This window comes from Dermacentor andersoni, chromosome 2 (assembly GCF_023375885.2).
Source record: "Dermacentor andersoni chromosome 2, qqDerAnde1_hic_scaffold, whole genome shotgun sequence".
Lineage (NCBI taxonomy): Eukaryota > Metazoa > Arthropoda > Arachnida > Ixodida > Ixodidae > Dermacentor > Dermacentor andersoni.
The window spans coordinates 79,994,151-80,014,457 of NC_092815.1; the positions used below are offsets into that span (position 1 = coordinate 79,994,151).

Here is a 20,307-nt window from a genome sequence, read left to right on the forward strand (position 1 = left end):
TACCTCGGCCTTATCGGTTAATAAATCTGCACAGGCCGAAGTCTGCTATGTGCTCCAGATGACGTTCTTAAAGAATTGTTCGAAATAAGAAGAACGCGTGATGTATATTCAATCATTTGAATTTTTATCTGCATTAGATAGGTGTCTCTGTTGGTCGTGGTATTTTACTAATTTCTCATTGATGGGCATAAGTCAGCCCTATTCTAAACATGATTGCGCGTTCTCGAGGTTATCGGCTGCCACCCGTGATGTATGTGTCTGTTCCAAGTGCCCCAGGTGCCTCTTCATCTCCGAGCCATTGTCTTACATAGTATTCTCTAATGGACTTGAACAGACACAGCGTTCGTGGGAGCGCATAGGATTGTGTGTTCGATTTCGTACAAAGATTAGACAAACAAAACAATCGGATAAGGAGCAGAAAGGAAGGTCGAGAAGTGGCAAATGATAAAAAAGGCACGTGTATCTACGCGTTCAGCATCGATAAAACTGGAGTCCATGGTACAAAAAATAAGAGCTTCTGCGTTCACATACGTGTGCGGTATCTCACTAATGCTGTGCAGTTTAGCGAGAGCTGTGTATCACGTCAGCCAATAGAGAAAAGCAACTAAATATTTCGAGCGTTGTTGGCCTCACATTGATCTCTCTGCGAGGAAGCATGAAGGAAACAGAACTAAAAAAGAGGACGTTTGTACCAACCAGCCCAATTCAACATGCTGTGAACGACGTTGACTGAATGAAAGCGTCATGTAAGGATTAGTTGTGCACAATGGGCGAGCTTACCTCCCTTCTCTGATACATGCAGCTGGCTCTCGTTACTGATTGGCTGGCCCGTCTTGTAGTCTTCGCAGTAGTGCATGGAATTGGTAAGACGGAGTATACGTATCTGCAGCCAGGCGGTGGGGAATTATCAGCGCCGTGGTCGCTATTACGGTTGCGCAATAGCAATATTGCGTAATAATGCGCATGCGCCCTCGCTGGCGCGCAAGGGTTTTCTATTTATTAGGGCGTCGTTACTTGTCAGAGCGCAAAGTGCAAGCGTCTGAAAGGTGAGCTGTAACACGGTTTCTTTCTTGTTTAATAGAGTCATCTCCCTCGCATGTGTTTGAAAAATACTTGTAAGTAACGAATTACATGCAATTAATTAGCCGCAATCAATTTCGTGCTTTCGTAATCGTATAATTTAACAATTAATCTATTGCTCACTAACGCTCACTATAACTCAATTGCTTTTTCAGTAATTAATTACACGTAGCCAGTTACATTTTAGAGGAAACAAGCTATGACAGGCGAGGCAGCTTTAAGCGCTTGAATTTGTCGATAACAACAGAGTCCAAAGAATGAAAAAGAGAGAGAGAGACACAAGAAAGGGGAAAGGCAGTTAGGTTAACCAGATGGGAGGATCCGGTTTGCTACCCTACGCTGGAGAGAGAGGGGAGGGGCAGGTAAAGTGATAGGAAAGTAGAGATAAAGAAAGGAGCATTGACATACAATCACACTCGGTCACTGCCACCGCATACCGTCACCGCACAGCACAGTAGTACATGCAGCACTACAAACATCTGTTCAGGCTACAGCCGCTTGTCCAATTCTGTTGCCCTAAAGAACTCCAACAGTACCCTCGTCGCCCTCCGCTGCGATGGCTTGGAATGTCGGCATTCTAAAATAAGTCCTTCTGTAAGAGGTCTTTGGTCAAAGAACGCTATTGTGATTGCGAGCAATCGTCTCTGTAAATTGTAGCGAGGACAGTCACAGAGAAGGTGTAGAAAAGTCTCCTCGCTACCACAGTTATACCACGAGGCGTCGTCGGCCCATCCGATTCGGAAAGCAAAACCCTCGGTGAAGGCCACCCCTAGCCATATTCGACAAAGCAGGGTAGCTTCGCTACGGCAGAGTCCAGGTGGAATGCAAAGGCGTAGAGAGGAGTCTGTGTTGTGCAGCCGGTTGCACAAGGAGAACGTGATATCACAGGTGAGCATTCGAAGTTTTCTAGTGGTATCCGTCCTTGATAACGGTATCGGGTCCTCTTCGTCGCCTTGAAGAGCCGACCGAGCAGCGTTATCGGCGTGTTCGTTCCCAATGGCGCATCAGTGACTTGCAAGCCACTGAAATGTCACGTGGTGTCCTTTCTCAGTCAAAGTATGGATTAGTTCTCTAATATCGAATACCAGTTGCTCGTGCGGTCCACACCGCAATGCTGATAGCAAGGACTGCAGTGCTGCCTTCCCTTCCGCCCACAATCAGTGTCTTGCAGCTATGACTGAAAGACCCGAACATAGTAGGCTTGTACATTTACACACTTCTCTTGGAAGTCCTATCTCTAAACTTTTCTTTTATAATAAGTTTATTTTGCTCTCTCCTGGAAGCGCTTATTGGCGGCCTTCATAGTGGTAAAAGCTGCGGCTTAATTCTTCGCTTAGTGCAGTCTATGAATTCTCCGATACAGACATGTTTTTCGCCGTACAACTCGTACCTTTCTATCGGTCTAATTTTGCATGGCTCATACAGACATATTTTTTATTGTAATGCAGGAACATTATTTCTATGCTGAATAATAGGCATCATCATAATAAATTACATTACAGATTTGAGCACTCATTCGAGGGACGTCAACGTTTGTAGCCGTCCGTTACAGGTCTTTCAAGTCTAAGTTGCCAACGAGAGTAGGGCGCCGAGAGGAGGTCCACCAGATCTTGGCGATTAACTTAAAACGGTGCATCTGTGGCCACTTCAGACATTCATGATCACCTAACACAATTTTTCAATTTTTCACTGGCCCTGTCGAGAGCTCCATTGCTAAGCCCTAGCAAAAATTGAAGCGCATGTGCTTCAAAGGCATCCTATATGCCCGAGCATCGCGGCGTTAAGTAACAACAGTTTTTTGAGCAAAGTGTTCGTACGTTATTACACAGCCCGTGCCTCCAGCGCACACAGTAAGCGAGTCTTCAGTGTCCCCGCAGATGTCCTCAGAAGAAAACGAGGAAAGATTTCCGAATAAAATTTTTGCGAACAATGCTTACTGAAGATAAAGAGCGTCTGAAGCGTGGCAAAGGACGATCTGAAAAAGTCAAGCCAGCTCGTTCTTTTTAGTGCATTTATGCGACGGTAATAAAAGAATGTAGGAAAGTAACGTTAAGGTAATCGATTACTTTTTAGTAATTGTTCAGTTACTTTTGTCGGGCACCCCCAAGAGGTTGCCGTAAATAATTGCACTTTTGAAAAATGTAACTGTATTTGTAAATGGTTAGCATTATATTTCTGTAACTCTACAAGTCCGGTTTATAACCAGCGGAGCAACCTTTTAGTGTCACTCATCCTGGTTTACTGCCTGAATATAAGTGTCCGCAACCAGGGCTCAATCTTCAGCAACTAGAAACAAACACTGAAAAGGTTCAACACAATACAAGGGTTTTATTGTTTTTTTATAATATACGCTAAAAAAAGTTTACGCTAAGCGCTGATTGGCAAGTTACACATTTCTGACGAACTACATAGCTCACACTATGATTTCAAGCTCAGTAAGCCGAAAAGCATCCAGAAACGGAAGGCAGGTGACGAGGATATGTTGAAGTTAATGCACCAGCGAGCCATTGCCTAACAGGTTTCAACCGCATCTTCCTTGGGTTAGTTCAAGGACCCGTCACAAGGATTTGTAGGAAATTTTGCTTAAACACGGGAAGATGTAAAATGTCATGTAGGGAACGTTCTACGGCGACACTTTTTATAAAGGTTTCAGTAATATCGAAGATAGAAGAAAAAAGGAGATATTATGAAGCGAAGGTTCAACGAGGGTGACTACTTTTAAGGTTGCCGAGTCTCCTTACATTTCCGCCAAAATAGCGTGCGAGTGACATTCCTCGCTTCTTCCACAGCAGATCTGAGGGCCCACGTGACGCTTGCTTGCGTCGCAATCTTCGCTTCTTCGGGCTACTCGGAAGCTTTTGGGCGACATTTTTGAGCGCAGTGCCACTTCGCCACTCTCACCACGTTCTTCCTGTAGCTGCTGCTCATTTGAGCGCTACAGGTCGCGCGCGTGACGCGAAGGTTACCTGTGACGTCAGCGCTGTTGGAGGGAAGAGTGGTCTCTTCAAGAGGGAAGGTGCGCGGCTTCTTTTTTGAATTTTCAGCGGTTTTCGCGAAGTTTACCACTTACTTTAAGACACGACCGTCCCGGCGTGATCTACGTGTCCGGTTTGCTTGTTTGCAGGGCTCAAACCAGTTAGACTCTTTTTCATTCAAGAATGATCGCACTGGTGCTCTAAGGGAAGCAGAGACTAATATAGCGAATCATTACTGCAAAGCTGTCGATACGACAAGATGCAGCGGAAGGGTCCCGACACAGCCAGTGCCCTCACACCAGTCCAAGGAAAAGCGCCCCCCTGAAGAACGTGACAAGAAAGGTCTTATCACAAAAAGTCCGCAATAAATTTTATTTAAAGAAAGATTTGTTATACCTGAGATGGGAAAAGAATGTTGGGAGAGATTGTGAAACGTGCGCGATGAAAATTGCAAGCTCGTGGCCTGAGTGAGTGAGCTTCAAGAGATGTTTCTTTCACTGCTTGTCGAACGCAACTGTATGGTTAAATGAAGTGCCGCGAAAAAGTACAGGGCTGAGCAGGATGAAGTATCTAGGTACACAGTAGGTAGTTTGAAAATTTAGCAGGTGAAATGTTATAGTTTTGGGACGATTGTCGAGTCAAACAAATTAAGAATAATTTTGCACTAGGTGAAGCAGAATTCACCGGTGTGTTGCAAATTTTAAGCCGTTGCCTTCCCTGAACAACTGACCAAATAAAGTTTAAAATTTGTAGGAATACAGTCTGTATGTATGAAACAGGCTAGTACAGTTCAAAATTCAAAAGGCAATTAATGGTGCCACAAGAAATTAATGGCCACAGGATCCGCAGGAACGCCTCCTTAAATGTCGGAATAAATTTTCAAGTTGTCGCACAGCCATGATGACAGAACTTTTCACAAGCTTGTCAAAGGCCCTCTACGTTTTGATTAGTTCGCTGAATATGCATATGAGAGTGCAGACTCGTTAATCTGAGCGTGTTTATTGCTATAGCGTGCACTCTTGAGAGCCGATCATGGAGTAATTAGGCACGCACCACGCAGCGACGTGACGTGAACCACATGAGGGAGTCATGCAAGGTCGCAGGCGGCATGAAAAGCTACCTAACCGCAGCGGTGGAAAGTAGCGTCAGCAGTGGAAGAGCACTGCATCAGGTTAGGAGCCGATACAGCTTAGCAGTAAATTGCGTGGCAATTCGACAAAATTCGCACAGCTCTTCTGCACCTTTAGTCGACTGCTCCGCCGAGTAAACGTCGTGAAATCAACATCACTTTAGCCTTATCTGCATACCGAATTGCGCGAAATTTAGAAAGGAACAGTTTGAAGACTTCTCCAAGAATGAGTGGTTTTGCTCCGAAGAAATGAGCATACCTAGTGTTCTGAAAGAACCTACTACTATTCTATACTGTTTTATTTGTTTATAGTGCCGTTTAATCGGCTAGGACATTAGGCAAATATCCGTATTCATTGAAAGCCTAGATGGCGGAACGCGAAGACATCGACATATTGTACCGTCTGCCAGAGGTACGGTGCGCTCAATGGCGAAAGACGTCCTTTGGAGTCAGTGAACGAGAAGAAAACGAAAAAGAACTCAAGTTGCCCGTACGGTCGCAGAAGACGTTCAGACAACCGTAGTTGTGGTAGTTCTATACAATCGCATTTCTTCGGAGTATGTCATGAATGGGCGTTTATATGACAGGATTTTTCAACCAGTGCAGGAAGAGCATTCTACACGAAAAGGCTTAGAAGCCGCCACAGAAGACTCCAAGCACTGCTTCTGAATCATTGACGCAAATACAGCGCTGCCGCTAGTCTAGTGCAGGATAGCCATTCTGGTTCAATCCTGTTTAACCTCCGAGCTTTATCGTTTGTTTCTCTTTTTCATAGCTGCTGATTATTATGCACCAAAGTAACCTGAGCAAAGATAAAGAATGTCTTCTATTTATTTTTCTCTCGAACGACTCTGCCAAACCACACAGCTCAAATCACGATAGGAGAAATCAAGTTTTTGCAGGGGAACGCCGCAGGGGAACGCCGCCGAGCTCGGTATTCTCGTCCTTTCTCTTCAGTGTGGCCATGATCTGTCTGGGCGAAAATCCTGAGCAAGATCCGCGGCTTCAACCACAGCCTGTTCGCCAACGACATAACGTTGTCGGTGACAGGCGGCAGCGAGGAGCAAATCGAAGAAACCCTCCAGCAGGCTACGGAGACCGTCTAACGCTACGCGGCGGAGAGGGGGCTCAGTATCTCCTCGCAAAAGTCCGTACTCCTGCTGGTATACCTTACGACCAGGAAACAATATGCAGGAACACCGAATATTAACATGAAGGCGAACGGGGGCTCGATACCTATCATAGATCAGATCAAATTCTTAGGACTCCGATTTGCATGAGGAAGGCAGAAACCTCGGTACCATCAATGCGCTAGAGAACAGCGCACAGCAAGCACCAAGGCTAATCAAGCGGATAATCAAGCGGAGGGAGGTCGGCCTAATTCGTTTAGTGCAGGCCTGCGTTATCAGCCGCGCCGTCTATGTGGCACCGTACCTAACATTTGTCGTGGCAGAAAAAGAAAACAAGATGGAATACATCGTCAGGCGAGCGTTCAAATTAACAATTGGCATCCCAGTCACAACATCCAACGACAAACTCTTAGAATTAGGGCTACATAACAAGCTTGACGAACTAATCGAGGCACACACTACCGCCAAATACGAAAGACTCACACAGAGCATCACGGGGTGACACATTCTACGGTAACTAAGCATTCACTACGAAGCACAACACGGCACGAAACTCAGCATTCCATCATAGACGAGAAGAAACGTTAAAATTCCTCCGCTGCCAAAGAACATGCTCCCGTAGCAACACAAGAGGCGACGAGAGGCAAAGGCGAGCCACAATGAGCGCGAGTATGATGTAGAGGGCGTGGCCTACGTATACGCCGCGGAATATATAGAACGCAAAGGGATGGCTGTCGTAGCGGTAGACGTAGACGCAGAACCTCTAGCGAGCGGAACCCTGAAATCTGGCAACCCCGAAGATGCGTACGAATGAGCTGCAGCATTAGTGGTTGCCTCCACCAAAGCTAGAATTATTATAAGAGACTCAACGATCGTAGTTCATAATTTCGCAAAAGGACGCATCTCTCCAGAGGCGCTCAAAATTCTAAATTATAACAGCGACCATCATCGTCCGCGCACTCCTCTCTCGCCGGCAACCAGGCGGCTCACAACGTAGCTCGAGGATCTCTTCGGCGAACAATTCAGCCGGCCCAGTCGGGAACGAGATGAGACCGCAGGATCAGCTACAAAGAAATCACCGATTACTATCGGCTGAGCAGGGCCCAGTACACACCTGCTCATCCAGAGCCGAGAAACAAGCGGTAGCCTATAGCGCCTGCTGCAAACAAGCATATATCCTAACCCGGTGGCCTGCAACAGATTCTATCCAGGGCAGTACAACGAACAATGTAAATTATGTTTGGGTAGGGAGGATCTGACACATATTCTATGCGCATGCACGAAGGCGGCTCCTTTCAAGGGCCGCAAAATTCAAAACCGGCAGCAGCAGGCAACCTTGCTGCTCAGCTCCGAACAGCGAAACAGGTCTTGGCCGTCCAGCTAGCCGAAGCAGCCGCTGAGACCTAGGGGAGACCCCCCCTGAGACCCACCCCCCTTCTCTCTCTCTCTCTCTCTCTCTCTCTCTCTCTCTCTCTCTCTCTCTCTCTCTCTCTCTCTCTCTCTCTCTCTCTCTCTCCCGTGCTTTATTACAGCGACCTCCGTTATAAATTTTGCGCATTTCTGTAGCGTAATGCCTATTGTCTAAAAGCGTAGTACATATGTATTAGGCTTCAGCCTGTTAGAGAAAACAAAAACCAGCGTGAATGCGCCGAGCGTCGCATCTTAAATATTTGTAGCCGTTCCCTTCAGCAAAATTTCTTCTCTGCTTGGTTTTCAGGATCACGTGACATGCTTCAGAAACTTGTTCTCAGCTGCGTTATCTCCTTTGAGATATCACCTTGCTGGTTTTGAAATCACGTGTCTCAGACCCAATTTCCCTACCCATTGTAACGCTTTCAACGTACGATCATTAGACAAACACTTAACAAAGCAGACGTTGCGAAAGTATTACGTCAACGTGCAGTTCGTTGTTAACGCCATTTTTTCAACTTAGCTGCTGCCATTGTTGATTAGCATCGATAGCGTTTGCTTGTTTCAGTTTCGTTATGCAATTGTCAATCATCCGTTATGTTAGCTTCTTGCTTCTTGTGGCAGGCAAAAAAATAGATATTTCATGGTTTTATTTAAAATGTACTTTGCGCATGACTTGGTATTCGCGTCTTATTTTTATTGCTTACATTATGCGACTTTTCAGCCTCGTTTGTTTCTCTTTAAGCATGTGTTCGCCATCCGCATTCTTGTGAGGCAGTTCGTGGAAGATGCTTCTTTAGAGTATATTGCCTATAAGTTCACTTCCTCATCTTTCTTATGGTCAATAGACTAAACCGATTTGAACGAAATTTTCTAGAGGCGCAGACATGACGGTACTCGGAGGCTTCTCCAACCCCGTGGACTGGCGATGGATCACCACAGCGCTGGTCTTCGTGGTGACGTACCTGGTGGGCCGCTTCTACCACCGTGTGTCCAAGTACCCGAAGGGACCCATCCCACTTCCCCTTGTCGGCAACCTACTGGGTGAGTCTCTTGGCGTTCAGCAGTGTACCAGCTTGGGATATGTCATCGCGCATTAGTATATGCAGCATCACCAACGCTTGCATAGGGAGACAGAAAAATGACAAAACAAGTATAGAAGCATTTTTGAAACGAACTTCTTTGTTAAAAAATGATGAAGGCAAGCCCCTTCGAAACGTAAGGCGCTTGTTTGAGGCCCCCTCGATGCACACTTTTTTTTTTCGTCATGCTATAGTCCTTTCGCTAGAACGTATCCGTGTTTGAAATGCCCGATACCCTATACAGGCTCGAATTCGAGCAAGAACTGCGTATTGTGACGTGGTAGTGACGGTTAAGAAGGCAGCAAAACTGTGATTAACGAAACGAGCGTTTTGTTGGGCGAACTTGTGCCCTCAAAAACAGGCTACACTCAAAGAACAACGGTAGCGGCGAACACGATTGGCGGTCGTCGAAATCTGCTCGACGGGTCAAGCGCGTCGGCTTTTATACATCAATCGTCGAATGTTCCAGACTAATCGCTGGGACCCGCGCGCCTTCCACAAAATTCTACATTATTCGCGTCGCGCACACATGCAATCAGATTACACAAGGTTCGGTCACAGACAGTGGATGGAACCATCGATAACATTCCAGAAACTTCCCACACATGCAAGCGCGTCGTGCGCTGTGCGATGACATTTGTTAGGCGGTGAAACGTGTCGCCCGATGAAGACAAATACACGTGTCATTATAGACTACATCAGCAATGTCTCCGTGAAACCATGCACTTCTGACGCCACCTTGCAGCACAATTTTATTGCTGTTGCAAATGGTGCCACTGGTGATGTAGTTACTATTGCGGAAGCAATACTGCTCGCACTTTCGGCCCATCGGTGGTCGTGGCGCCTCCTTACACAGCTGCGCGTCACGTGACCGTGTGACGTCACGCCAGACCGACAGACGGGGCCCCAGCTCGCGGCATCGATGGCGGAGGCGAAGCCTTGCGCGCCGCTGCTGCAGCGCTACCGAGAGAGGGTGCTCGCTGGTGTGACGTCACGCCAGACCGAGAGACGGGGCCCCAGCTCGCGGCATCGATGGTGGAGGCGAAGCCTTGCGCACCGCTGCTGCGGCGCTACCAAGAGAGGGCGCTCGCTGGTGTGACGTCACGCCAGACCGAGAGACAGGGCCCCAGCTCGCGGCATCGATGGTGGAGGCGAAGCCTTGCGCACCGCTGCTGCGGCGCTACCAAGAGAGGGCGCTCGCTGGTGTGACGTCACGCCAGACCGAGAGACAGGGCCCCAGCTCGCGGCATCGATGGTGGAGGCGAAGCCTTGCGCACCGCTGCTGCGGCGCTACCAAGAGAGGGCGCTCGCTGGTGTGACGTCACGCCAGACCGAGAGACGGGGCCCCAGTTCGCGGCATCGATGGTGGAGGCGAAGCCTTGCGCACCGCTGCTGCGGCGCTACCAAGAGAGGGCGCTCGCTGGTGTGACGTCACGCCAGACCGAGAGACAGGGCCCCAGCTCGCGGCATCGATGGTGGAGGCGAAGCCTTGCGCGCCGCTGCTGCGGCGCTACCGAGGGTGCTCGCTGGTGTGACGTCATGCTAGGAGGATAAATGGGGCTACAGCTCGGCTCCCCGCAGGGTTCGGCGCGCTGCCTTGCGCTATGTCGGATGATGTATAGCCATAAGTTTAACAAAGGGCTACCATGTCCACACCATCAGCCGAAATAAGGCGCAGCCAAGGGTATTGCTTTCGCAATCTTCCAGGCTTAACCAAGCTAAGCCTTTAGCCAATCTTTATTGGTGCTTAATAAATTTTGCACCCAACTGTGCAACCGATCACGCAAAGTTCAATATGGTCGACTTATAACAGATTAAACAATATTTTGCGATATATATATATATACACACACGTTGAGGCAGGTCACAAACCCGGAATCTTTTTTATCCTGAAGCTCTTTGTCCATCGCCGAAGCGATGCAGCCGTCTACAATTGGCACAAGCAATGAGAAACCGACAGCTACTTGCGCACAGCATGGTCCCTACCGCATTACGACAGATGGCGAAGAAGAGCAGGGGAAACGCAGACCGACGGTTGTATCACGAAATTATTTACTACTGTTCGCGAAATCCTGCGATGAATCTGACCAAAGGAATAGGAATGAGACAACAATGGGAATAGGCGTACACAATAAACTTATACCACCAATATGCATACAGTGCATTCCAAGGAAATGACTTCTAGAACGCTTTGCCCCACCGACAGTTGAAGAAAGTTGCCAGGCCTTGAAACGCCAAAGTGGCAGTCATGCTGCGCATCGGGGACACGTACCACAATGAGGCGCCTCTGAAGCAACCAAATCAAACTGCCCAAGCGCGTACGCCCTGCCGAACACTAATAAGCATTACCTACGTATAAACGAAGACTAGAAATGTGAGATGAGTAGGTTTATGTCATAATGCGAAGCGTTTTGCGCTTAGCGATTACCACTGCGTAATCGCGTCCCAGACGCTGCTGTTTGATCGATGTTGTTGTTTGACAAAGCGACTGTGATAGATCTAAGATAAATTAGTGTCGCATGTTTGTGGAACCTTAAGTGTTTTGATTGAACGTCCTCAATAGTTATTACATTCTGTAGCATACACGGGACCTTGCGCACGTTCTTGTCCGTATAGCAGGAATAATACTCTCTCCAAGGTATAAAGGATTCATGATACGGCGCATTCTACGCTGTTGAAGCGCAAGGTTTAGTTCTGAAAAATATTCCTTAAAGCTATCTCTTGTCCGCAGAATCGTATTTGCAAAAACCTTTCAAACAGAAAACTTTAACACTTACGTCGCGGTTGTTGTTGTTGTTGTTGTTGTTGTTGTTGTTGTTGAGGTGCCGGTGGTAAAACTGATTTTAGGGGTGGTATCAAGTAGTAAATTAAGTGTAGCGCAGAAAAATGTGCCCAAAGCACCTCGCTTGTCAGCGTTGAGCCGTGTATAGCTATTTTCAAAGCGTGTCACACAGGCGAAAGTACTAGCACAACGCCAAAGTGAGCCACACAAATAGAGTTTCCTACAAAAATTACTAGAGAGAATGCTGGCGCTTGAGTAGTTCAGCTACCACGGGAATGATGGGTAGTACACGGATTTGTCTAATCTTCGTACTTGTGGCTTCAAGCGCACTCATGACATTATTTATTACATTTTAACTGTATACCTTTCCAAGCATTCATAGATTTCTAAACAAAGCAAGGCAATTGATCTCCGCACACATGTGCAATCACTGCGAATTGGGACGCCTATAGCGCAATGGCGTTGTTGAAAATCACCAATTCGCGAGGTCACAAAGTCGCTTCAAGCCGAAAGGCCAAGTTTAGGCAAATTCATGTGCTAAATGTCGTTGCCACGCTGGCTCAGCCACCATACTCGCAGCTCCCGTAGACACTAACTCAAGAGTTCCCTCTGGCACTTTTATTGGTAACTCTATGGTCACAGGCACGGAAAACTATTGTGGACTAGCCGACATAACTTGATTATATCTTATAGGCACATCTGCCTAGCGAGTTGTAATTTTTTTGCTTATTCTCTTACATATTACTTTTCATTATAAATTCCAAGATGGCATAATCCTGAATGCAGGCACATTGTAATCGTTGGTGCTTTAGTCTTATGCAGTCGCTTTAAACTAAATGCGCTAGCCCTTAATTATGATTTATACCTTTCCAAGCATTCACAGCTTTCTAAACAAAGCAAGGCAATTAGTCTCCGCACACATGCACAATCACTGCGAATTGTGACGCCTGTTGCGGAATGCCTTGTTGAAAATCATCAATTTGCGAAGTCACATAGTTGCTTCAAGCCGAAACGCCCAGCTTAGGCGAATCCATGTGCTAACTGTCGTTCCCACGCTGGCTCAGCTACCATACCCGCAGCTCCCGTAGACACTAACTCAAGAGTTCCCTCTGGCACTTTTGTTGGAAGGTCTATGGTAACAGGCACGGAAAACTATTGTGGACTAACCGAGATAAATCAATTATTTCTTATTTCTTATAGGCAGATCTGTCTAGCGAGCTGTAATTCTTTTGCTTAAGCTCATACATATTACTTTGTATTATAAATTCCAAGATAGAGTAATCCTAAATGCAGGCACTTTGTAATCGTTGGTGATTTAGTCTTATGCAGTCGCTTTAAACTAACTGCGCTAGCCCTTTAATTACGATGTGCAGGAGATACAAAGGCAGTCTTTAAGCAAAACTCAGGAGACGGCTCGTTGGTATTCTACAGCGAGGAGATTGTAGCGTGAGTGAAGGACGGCGACAGGACAGACACTCAAAAGCGCTGTTTTCTGAACCTGTTAAGGAGTGAAACAGTTAACTTAAGCTAGGCACCTCACCATAAAAACCGCAGCGGTTTCCTTTGATATATGTACATATTTTTAATTAATAAACGTATCGCTCTCTCTCTTTCTCTCTCTCTAGGTTTTCAATGTATATCATATCTTTTTAGTCAATCCTTCCAAAGATAGGTTAAAGGATTGATTCATCCTTGTAGGTTACTCCAATCTGTTTTAATTGACCTTGTGCGTAGACCATCGTTAGATCTTGCAAGTCTGGAGTGGAAACCGCTAAGCAGCTTTACTGCCGCTTTAGTTCATTAAATAACTTGTTTCTTTAACGAACATGATTAATTAGCGAGTAGAGACCGATCTCGTTTAAGTCTACGCAAACCAAGAGCCTCGTTTCGAGCTTTACATTCGTGTAATTCCTAAAGTGTTGGCGTGATGCATGAACCAAACTTTTGCCTAACAATCCTTCCTTCTCATTACGTGCAGCTCTGCGCAACGCGACAAACCTGCACTCCAAGTCAGCCGAGTGGTCCAAGACGTACGGCGACGTCTTCACCGTGTGGATGGCCCACAGGCCTGTGGTGATGCTGAACAGCCACTCGGCTATTCGGGAAGCATTTGTGGAGCGACGGCATGATTTCGCTGGCCGCTTTCCAACTAGAATGGGTGAGCATACGAGTGAGCAAACGAAGTAGCAGATGTCGCGGTAGGGCAGGCGTTTTATTTGTTACAATTGACTCTAGTAATTCATTAAAACTTATTTCTGGGTGAGTTGATGCATACTTGATTTGAAAATTGTAACAGCGCTAACACATGCATCCATAAAGTAACAAGGACGAGGCACAAGTGAATTCGACCTCGATTAATAAGACATTTCAATTGATTCTAACGCACTAGAACGCCCCAGCGAGAAACCGCTCATTGATACGGAAAGAAAAATTGTTTGGTTCATGGTATCAATCGTCACTTACAGCGCACACATAGACGAGGGACAAAAAAGGACGACGAAGACAAGCGCTGACTTCCAACTGATTTTTGTTTTGAGAAACAGACATATATACTGAGACACCAAGACAAAAGCGCTCCCTACAAAGCATCAACCTGACATGAGTATGCATTCAAAATTCATGACCTAAGATGAACGAGAGCGCAAGTGCGACCTCAGAAAAACCAGTTCTTTGTCTGTTAATGTAATTGATGTCTTGCTAACTGAGTCGCCATTGGCAATCGCTCCTGCTTCAATTATAGGTCTGGTGCATTCATTAGAATGCCTATAGCTAAGATAGTGGTTTCTTCAAAAAGCGGGATACAGCCGCATTGTGCGCAATGAACACCTAGAAAGCCTTCCCGGCCTTTGCGCACTTTGTTGCTGTGTTCTTCTAACCTAACGTTAAGACATCTACCTGTCTGCCCTACATAAGACCGACCGCATTTCAGAGGTATTCTATACACAACACCTTTCGAACAAACTGCAGTGTATACTTTTTTCTATGATTAATACTGCAAATCCTACGTTCCTTAGCAACAGGATTGGTTCTGACACAAAGCTGGGCAAGTTTTTTTTTTTTTTTTTTTTTTTTGAGCAGGGAATACAACGTCGATACCTGCTCTCTGTCCTATTTTTTTAAGTTTGTGGGAGATTCATTGAATGTACGGGATAACAGCTGTTTTGTTTCTTCGGTCATGTACCTGAGGCTCAAAGCTGTGAGGATCGGTGCTAAACTTACTACGCAAGTTCTCCGAGAGTGACACAAGAAGGTTGCTCGGGTACCCTGCCGCCCTCAACCGAGCTTTCTGCGAACTGAAACTAGGTTCTATTAAATGATAACAGGATTTCGTTAGTACATTATGCAAACAAGTCTGAACGATACCTCTCTTACAGCCTCTGTTATCAAGCATCTGTTATCCTATGCATCTGCCCATTCAAAACTCGTTAAGAGAGGTATCGTTCAGGCATGTTTGCATAATGGACTAACTAAATCCTGTTATCATTTGATAGAACCTAGTTTCAGTTCACATAAAGCTCGGTTGAGGGCGGCAGGGTACCCGAGCAACCTTCTTGTGTCACTCTCGGAGAACTTGCGTAGTAAGTTTAGCACCGATCCTCACAGCTTTGAGCCTCAGGTACATGACCGAAGAAACAAAAGAGCTGTTATCCCGTACATTCATGGAATCTCCCGCAGACATAAAAAAATAGGACAAAAAGCAGGTATCGACGTTGTAGTCTCTGCTCAAAAAACAACTTGCCCAGCTTTGTGTCAGAACCAATCTTGTTGCTAAGGAACGTAGGATTTGCAGTATTAATCATAGAAAAAGTATACAGTTTGTTCGAAAGGTGTTGTGTATAAGATACCTCTGAAATGCGGTCTGTCTTATGTAGGGCAGACAGGTAGATGTCTTAACGTTAGGTTAGAAGAACACAGCAATAAAGTGCGCAAAGGGCGGGAAGGCTTCCTAGGTGTTAATTGCGCATAATGCGGCTGTATCCCGCTTTTTGAAGAAACCACTATCTTAGCTAGGCATTCTAATGAATGCACCAAACTTATCATTGAAGCAGCAGCGATTGTCGATGGTGACTCAATTACTAAGCCATCAATTGCATTAACAGACAAAAAACTGGTTTTTCTGAGGCCGCACATGCGCTCTCGTTCATCTTAGGTCATGAATTTTGAATGCATACTCATGTCGGGTTGATGGTTTGTAGGGGGCGCTTTTCTCTTGGTGTCTCAGTATATATATGTTTGTTTCTCAACATAAAAATCAGTTGAAAGTCAGCGCTTGTCTTCGTCGTCCTTTTTTGTCCCTCGTCTTTGTATGCGCTGTAAGTGACGATTGATACCATGGTATACCAACTAGCCAGTACCCAAACCTTGCTTCAGCATGTTTGTTTCAAACGCCGGTGCCCCCTCATGCCCCCTCACCGGTGCCCCCTCATGCATTCAGCGGGTGTTAAAAGCTTGAAAACACAAGAAATTCAGCAGATGACGCTATTGCTTCCCTAGTCATGAAGCTGTTTCATAATTTTCATTAGATTGGTTTCCTTTTCAGTCCAACGTTAAGAAAGCGATCTATGATGTCGACGCTCTTTACGGCATCCCGAGTCTCGCTTCAAGAGAAAAGAAAAGTACATTGCAGATTACGTAAAGCAATAAAAAAGATTTGAGTTTGGTAAGTTTACAGCTGTTTGTTAGTTCGACCTTTCGGATGGTTCGACCAAGTCTTGCAGTTTCGCAAAAATGGGAGGAACGAAAGTCGGCTGTTCTTTAGTTGCTGCGCTGTAACATATTACTCTACAATAACTAATGCATAATGGAGTCAATAACGTGGGAGCGTAGACCTTAAAGGCTGACTATTCTAAAATCCCAAGGACTATTCATAAAACAAAGAAATAACAAAGAACAAAATAATAAAACATACACTGCGCACGCTACAACACAAGTGACAACCACGTTAGTACTGTAATCACGGGCATCAGCGCCGCTCTTGCAGCTGGAGGGAGGCCCATAATACGGCTCCTAAGTCTTCTGTGCCCGCTTGTGGGACACTTAGGGTAATTGAATTGGCCCTACTCGAAAATCTAGTCTCACGATACCATGTAGTATTTTTGCATAATTTTGTGTCGCCCCTAAGAAATCAGAAGGCGGAAGCTAGCTTCTTTATCATTTTTTTCTTTCAATGTAGATCTGTGCTGACGGGCGTTACACTTTATTTTACATTTCTCGTGACAGTATTGTTGGCGACCACATAGCTTCAAAGGAGAACGGGTGTGATAGTGTACTGCGAACGGAAGGTTTCTCATCTGAGTTCTGTTTCATATATTGCTCATTTCAGCCGCATTGCAAAACCAAGGCGACCACGACATCGTGTTTGAGGATTACAACCCCCATTGGAAGGCGCTCCGAAAGGTCGCTTGGTCAGCTGTGAGGCGAGTATGATTTGCCCACGTCGACGTACTTCGGGCCTTGAATGGATTCTGATTTCCTATGCATACTTTATTTTCTATTTTAGAAAAGAAGGATGTCACTTTCTAAATGTACACACAACCGAACGCAGGAAGCGTTATTTGTACAACGATGCTACAATGTTTCAGCTTCCGCTGCCGATTCTTTGCAGGCAACATTATACAACGAAAACGAATGAAGAAGAATGAAAGGGGGGTGGGAATATTGTCATATGCGACGTATAGACCTTTCATCGTTTGTAGCTCTTTATGTTTCAGTTTCTTTCTTAAGAGCGGTGTTATCTTCTTATGAAATCCTCTTGAAGACTTGTGGTTACCTGTTCACATGATGAATGTTATTCAACCGCAGGAAGTACGCCGTCAGCGAGTCGTTGGGAAAGCTTTGCACCGATATCGTCGACGCCTTTGTGGAGTCCTTAAATGAAAGACCGCACATCATGGACACAAGGAAGCCTATCCTCTCTATATTATGCAAGGTCATAGGTGTGTCTATATACGGCACAAGGTATGTGATCCGTTTTGTTCTAGTTCAAACTGTGCTCGCGAGCTCAATAAAAACCAAAGGAAACAGACTAATCAGCCGCGACTCAATAATTTCACTCAGCAGCTCGACTGCAGTGTACGTCTTCACACGACCTGTCGTGCCCGTCGTAGAACCTAAACATAGTTTCATAAGCAGTGCTCAAGAAAGCGAGCTAGAGCGACGAATGTTTGCGGAAATCGCCAAAGTTTCCCAAAAAACGATAGTATTCCTTTTAACAAAGTAATACTTGAATTGGATGGCAAACGCGTATTTAAGCTGCACTGCTCAGTAATCTGATCATAATCTTTCAAATGTGTAAGAAATCTGACTATATATATATATATATATATGTGTGTGTGTGTGTGTGTGTGTGTGTGTGTGTGTGTGTGTGTGTGTGTGTGTGTGTGTGTGTGTGTGTGTGTGTGCGTGTGCGTGCGCGTGCGCGTGCGCGTGTGCGTGTGCGTGTGCGTGTGCGTGTGTGTGTGTGTGTGTGTGTGTGTGTGTGTGTGTGTGTGTGTGTGTGTGTGTGTGTGTGTGTGTGTGTGTGTGTGTTATTCACGTGACGTTAACGAAAATATTGTTGCGTAGGCTGCGCGAGGAAAAAGATGAAGTGGAACGCCTGGAAATCTTCAACCGCCGATTCCACGAACTTTGCCCCAACGGTGTACCCAGCGACATCGCGCCCTTTCTCGCCTTTCTGTTTATTAAGCAGGAGAGAAAGATTGCGGCACTGTTCTGCGAGTCTAAGGAGATCTTTCGCAGGCTGTTCACGAAGGCTGAGGCAGCCTACATTCCAGGTATGCATTTGTCACAGCTAGTACTACAAATGGAGACGTTTATAGGAACACAAGCGTGCACAACGCCTGGCATCTTCTCAGTGTTCGCTCAAATATCCCGCAGAGGTTTTAGATTCCTTTATTGCACGTCGATCGCAGTAAGCGCCTCCAAAAAAAAGTTATTTTTATTTATTGATATAATTTCTTTCAAATGACAACTTAAATAAAGTTAGGTAAGCCTCCCGTATGCGCTTGCATCTTATCCCTGGCGTAAAACACCTCTTAGAGCTAGAAATATTTATTCACAATGGGAACGGTATTGACGGAATGGGTTGCTAACTGTACGGAACTGTCACGCAACTATTTACGTACATTTTATTCTGTGGGACGGAAGACGAAGAAGTGGCTCTTGTGTAGAACCCCGTTTTCTACTGTTCTCATTTTGCGAGTATTTTTGCGTGTTTTCGGGAGGCGCCGCTTCCGAGACCTTCGGCGATGGAAGCGGAGTCAGCTAGACGTCCGGAGGAGACCGACGTCACAGCGTCGAGCGCTCCGAGGAAGCGCAATCACCTGATGAGTGACACAGGCAGCGAGGACACCCTGCTGTACTACTCTGCTTCAGAAGAAGATCTGTCGGATGACGGCGACTACTTGACAGTTGTGAGGCAAAAAGGAAAGAGGAGAATCGTCACTGCCTCCTCGTCTTCAACAAGGACGACGGCGGCAGCAAAGGCCCATGACACGGCTCATACCATCCTCTTCTTACCCGTGACGCCGACCGACAACCTGAATCGGCTAAACAGGCAAGCCGTATCTGTAACACTAGAGGCTGTTGTTCCAAATGAGATCACGGATATGAGAGTTAACACCCGTAAGAACATTCTCGCGGTTGATGTCAAGAACAGAGCAGCATTGGATATCTTGAGTACAGTGAAAATGCTGGGCAAGATAAATGTTCGCACCATAATACCACAGGACAGCAATACTATATCAGATGTGATTTATGATGTCGATGAGTCAATCGACGACAACGATCTGCCTATTTTGGTCAAACCCGCCACAGCAGATGTTCCTATTATTGAAATCCGTCGCCTAGGAGATTCACGCTGTGTGAGGATAACTTTCAAGGGAGGTAGCTTGCCGTCCCACGTGAAAGTTGGATTTTTTCGTCATCCAGTGCGACCGTTCGTTCCAAGACCACTTCAGTGTCGTAATTGTTTGAAGATCGGGCATGTCAGCGGCATATGCAAAAATTCGACCGTGTGCGCGAGATGTTCTGAGCAGCACAGTGCAGATGCTTGCCGTGCGACTCACTTCAAATGTGCCAATTGCTCCGGTCCCCATGAAGCATCGTCGAAAGACTGCCCGAGACACAAGACAGAGCGGAAAGTCCTCAAACAAATGGTGAGAGACAACTCAACTCACAGAGCGGCCGCCGCCAAAGTACGACGGCGTAGTGTCCGCCGTCACCGTAGACGATCCTCGTCTACTAGAAATGCTGATACCGTCGCAAGACAGCCGATACTTCCTGAGGCTGGTGCTCCCAAGGCGCTCACCCACACTAACAACACGGTGTCTGATGACGCAGTGAATACCTCTACTGCAAACGACTGGCCTGCACTTCCGACATTAAGTCCTCCAGCCCAACAAAGGTCGACGGTGGACTACCGACGAACCAATGAGGGCACAGATCACGTGCGAGGTCAAGACAAGCAAGTCATCGCCATAATAAGATCTCTAATGAATGTCATTCGCGTGTTGTTAAACGACATGCAGACGCCATCTGCTCGAGGTGCACTACAAGTGCTGGACGGCCTGGATCCGGTTCTTGCGAGCCTCGAGTAGCAAGCACAATGGCTCTACCGCGTCAGCCGTTCTTCAGACAAGTCAAGGAAGCATCTATTATGCAATGGATTGCCCGTGGCCTGAAATCCCGCAGTGATTTCCGCCATTACGTTTTCACCAAT

The 20,307-nt window shown here is 46.2% G+C and overlaps 1 protein-coding gene across 1 annotated transcript in view; it reads left to right on the forward strand.

Moving 5' to 3' along the window:
• The first annotated feature begins 942 nt into the window (after positions 1–942).
• Positions 943–20,307, forward strand: part of LOC126541776 (steroid 17-alpha-hydroxylase/17,20 lyase-like) — a 34,677-nt gene continuing 15,312 nt past the window's right edge. Inside the window, exons 1-6 of the mRNA XM_055076916.1 lie at positions 943–1,046; positions 8,602–8,768; positions 13,567–13,746; positions 16,912–17,005; positions 17,391–17,546; positions 18,153–18,361. Coding sequence (XP_054932891.1) covers positions 958–1,046; positions 8,602–8,768; positions 13,567–13,746; positions 16,912–17,005; positions 17,391–17,546; positions 18,153–18,361 — 895 coding nt within the window. The 5' untranslated portion in view covers positions 943–957. The remainder of the gene's footprint in view (positions 1,047–8,601; positions 8,769–13,566; positions 13,747–16,911; positions 17,006–17,390; positions 17,547–18,152; positions 18,362–20,307) is intronic.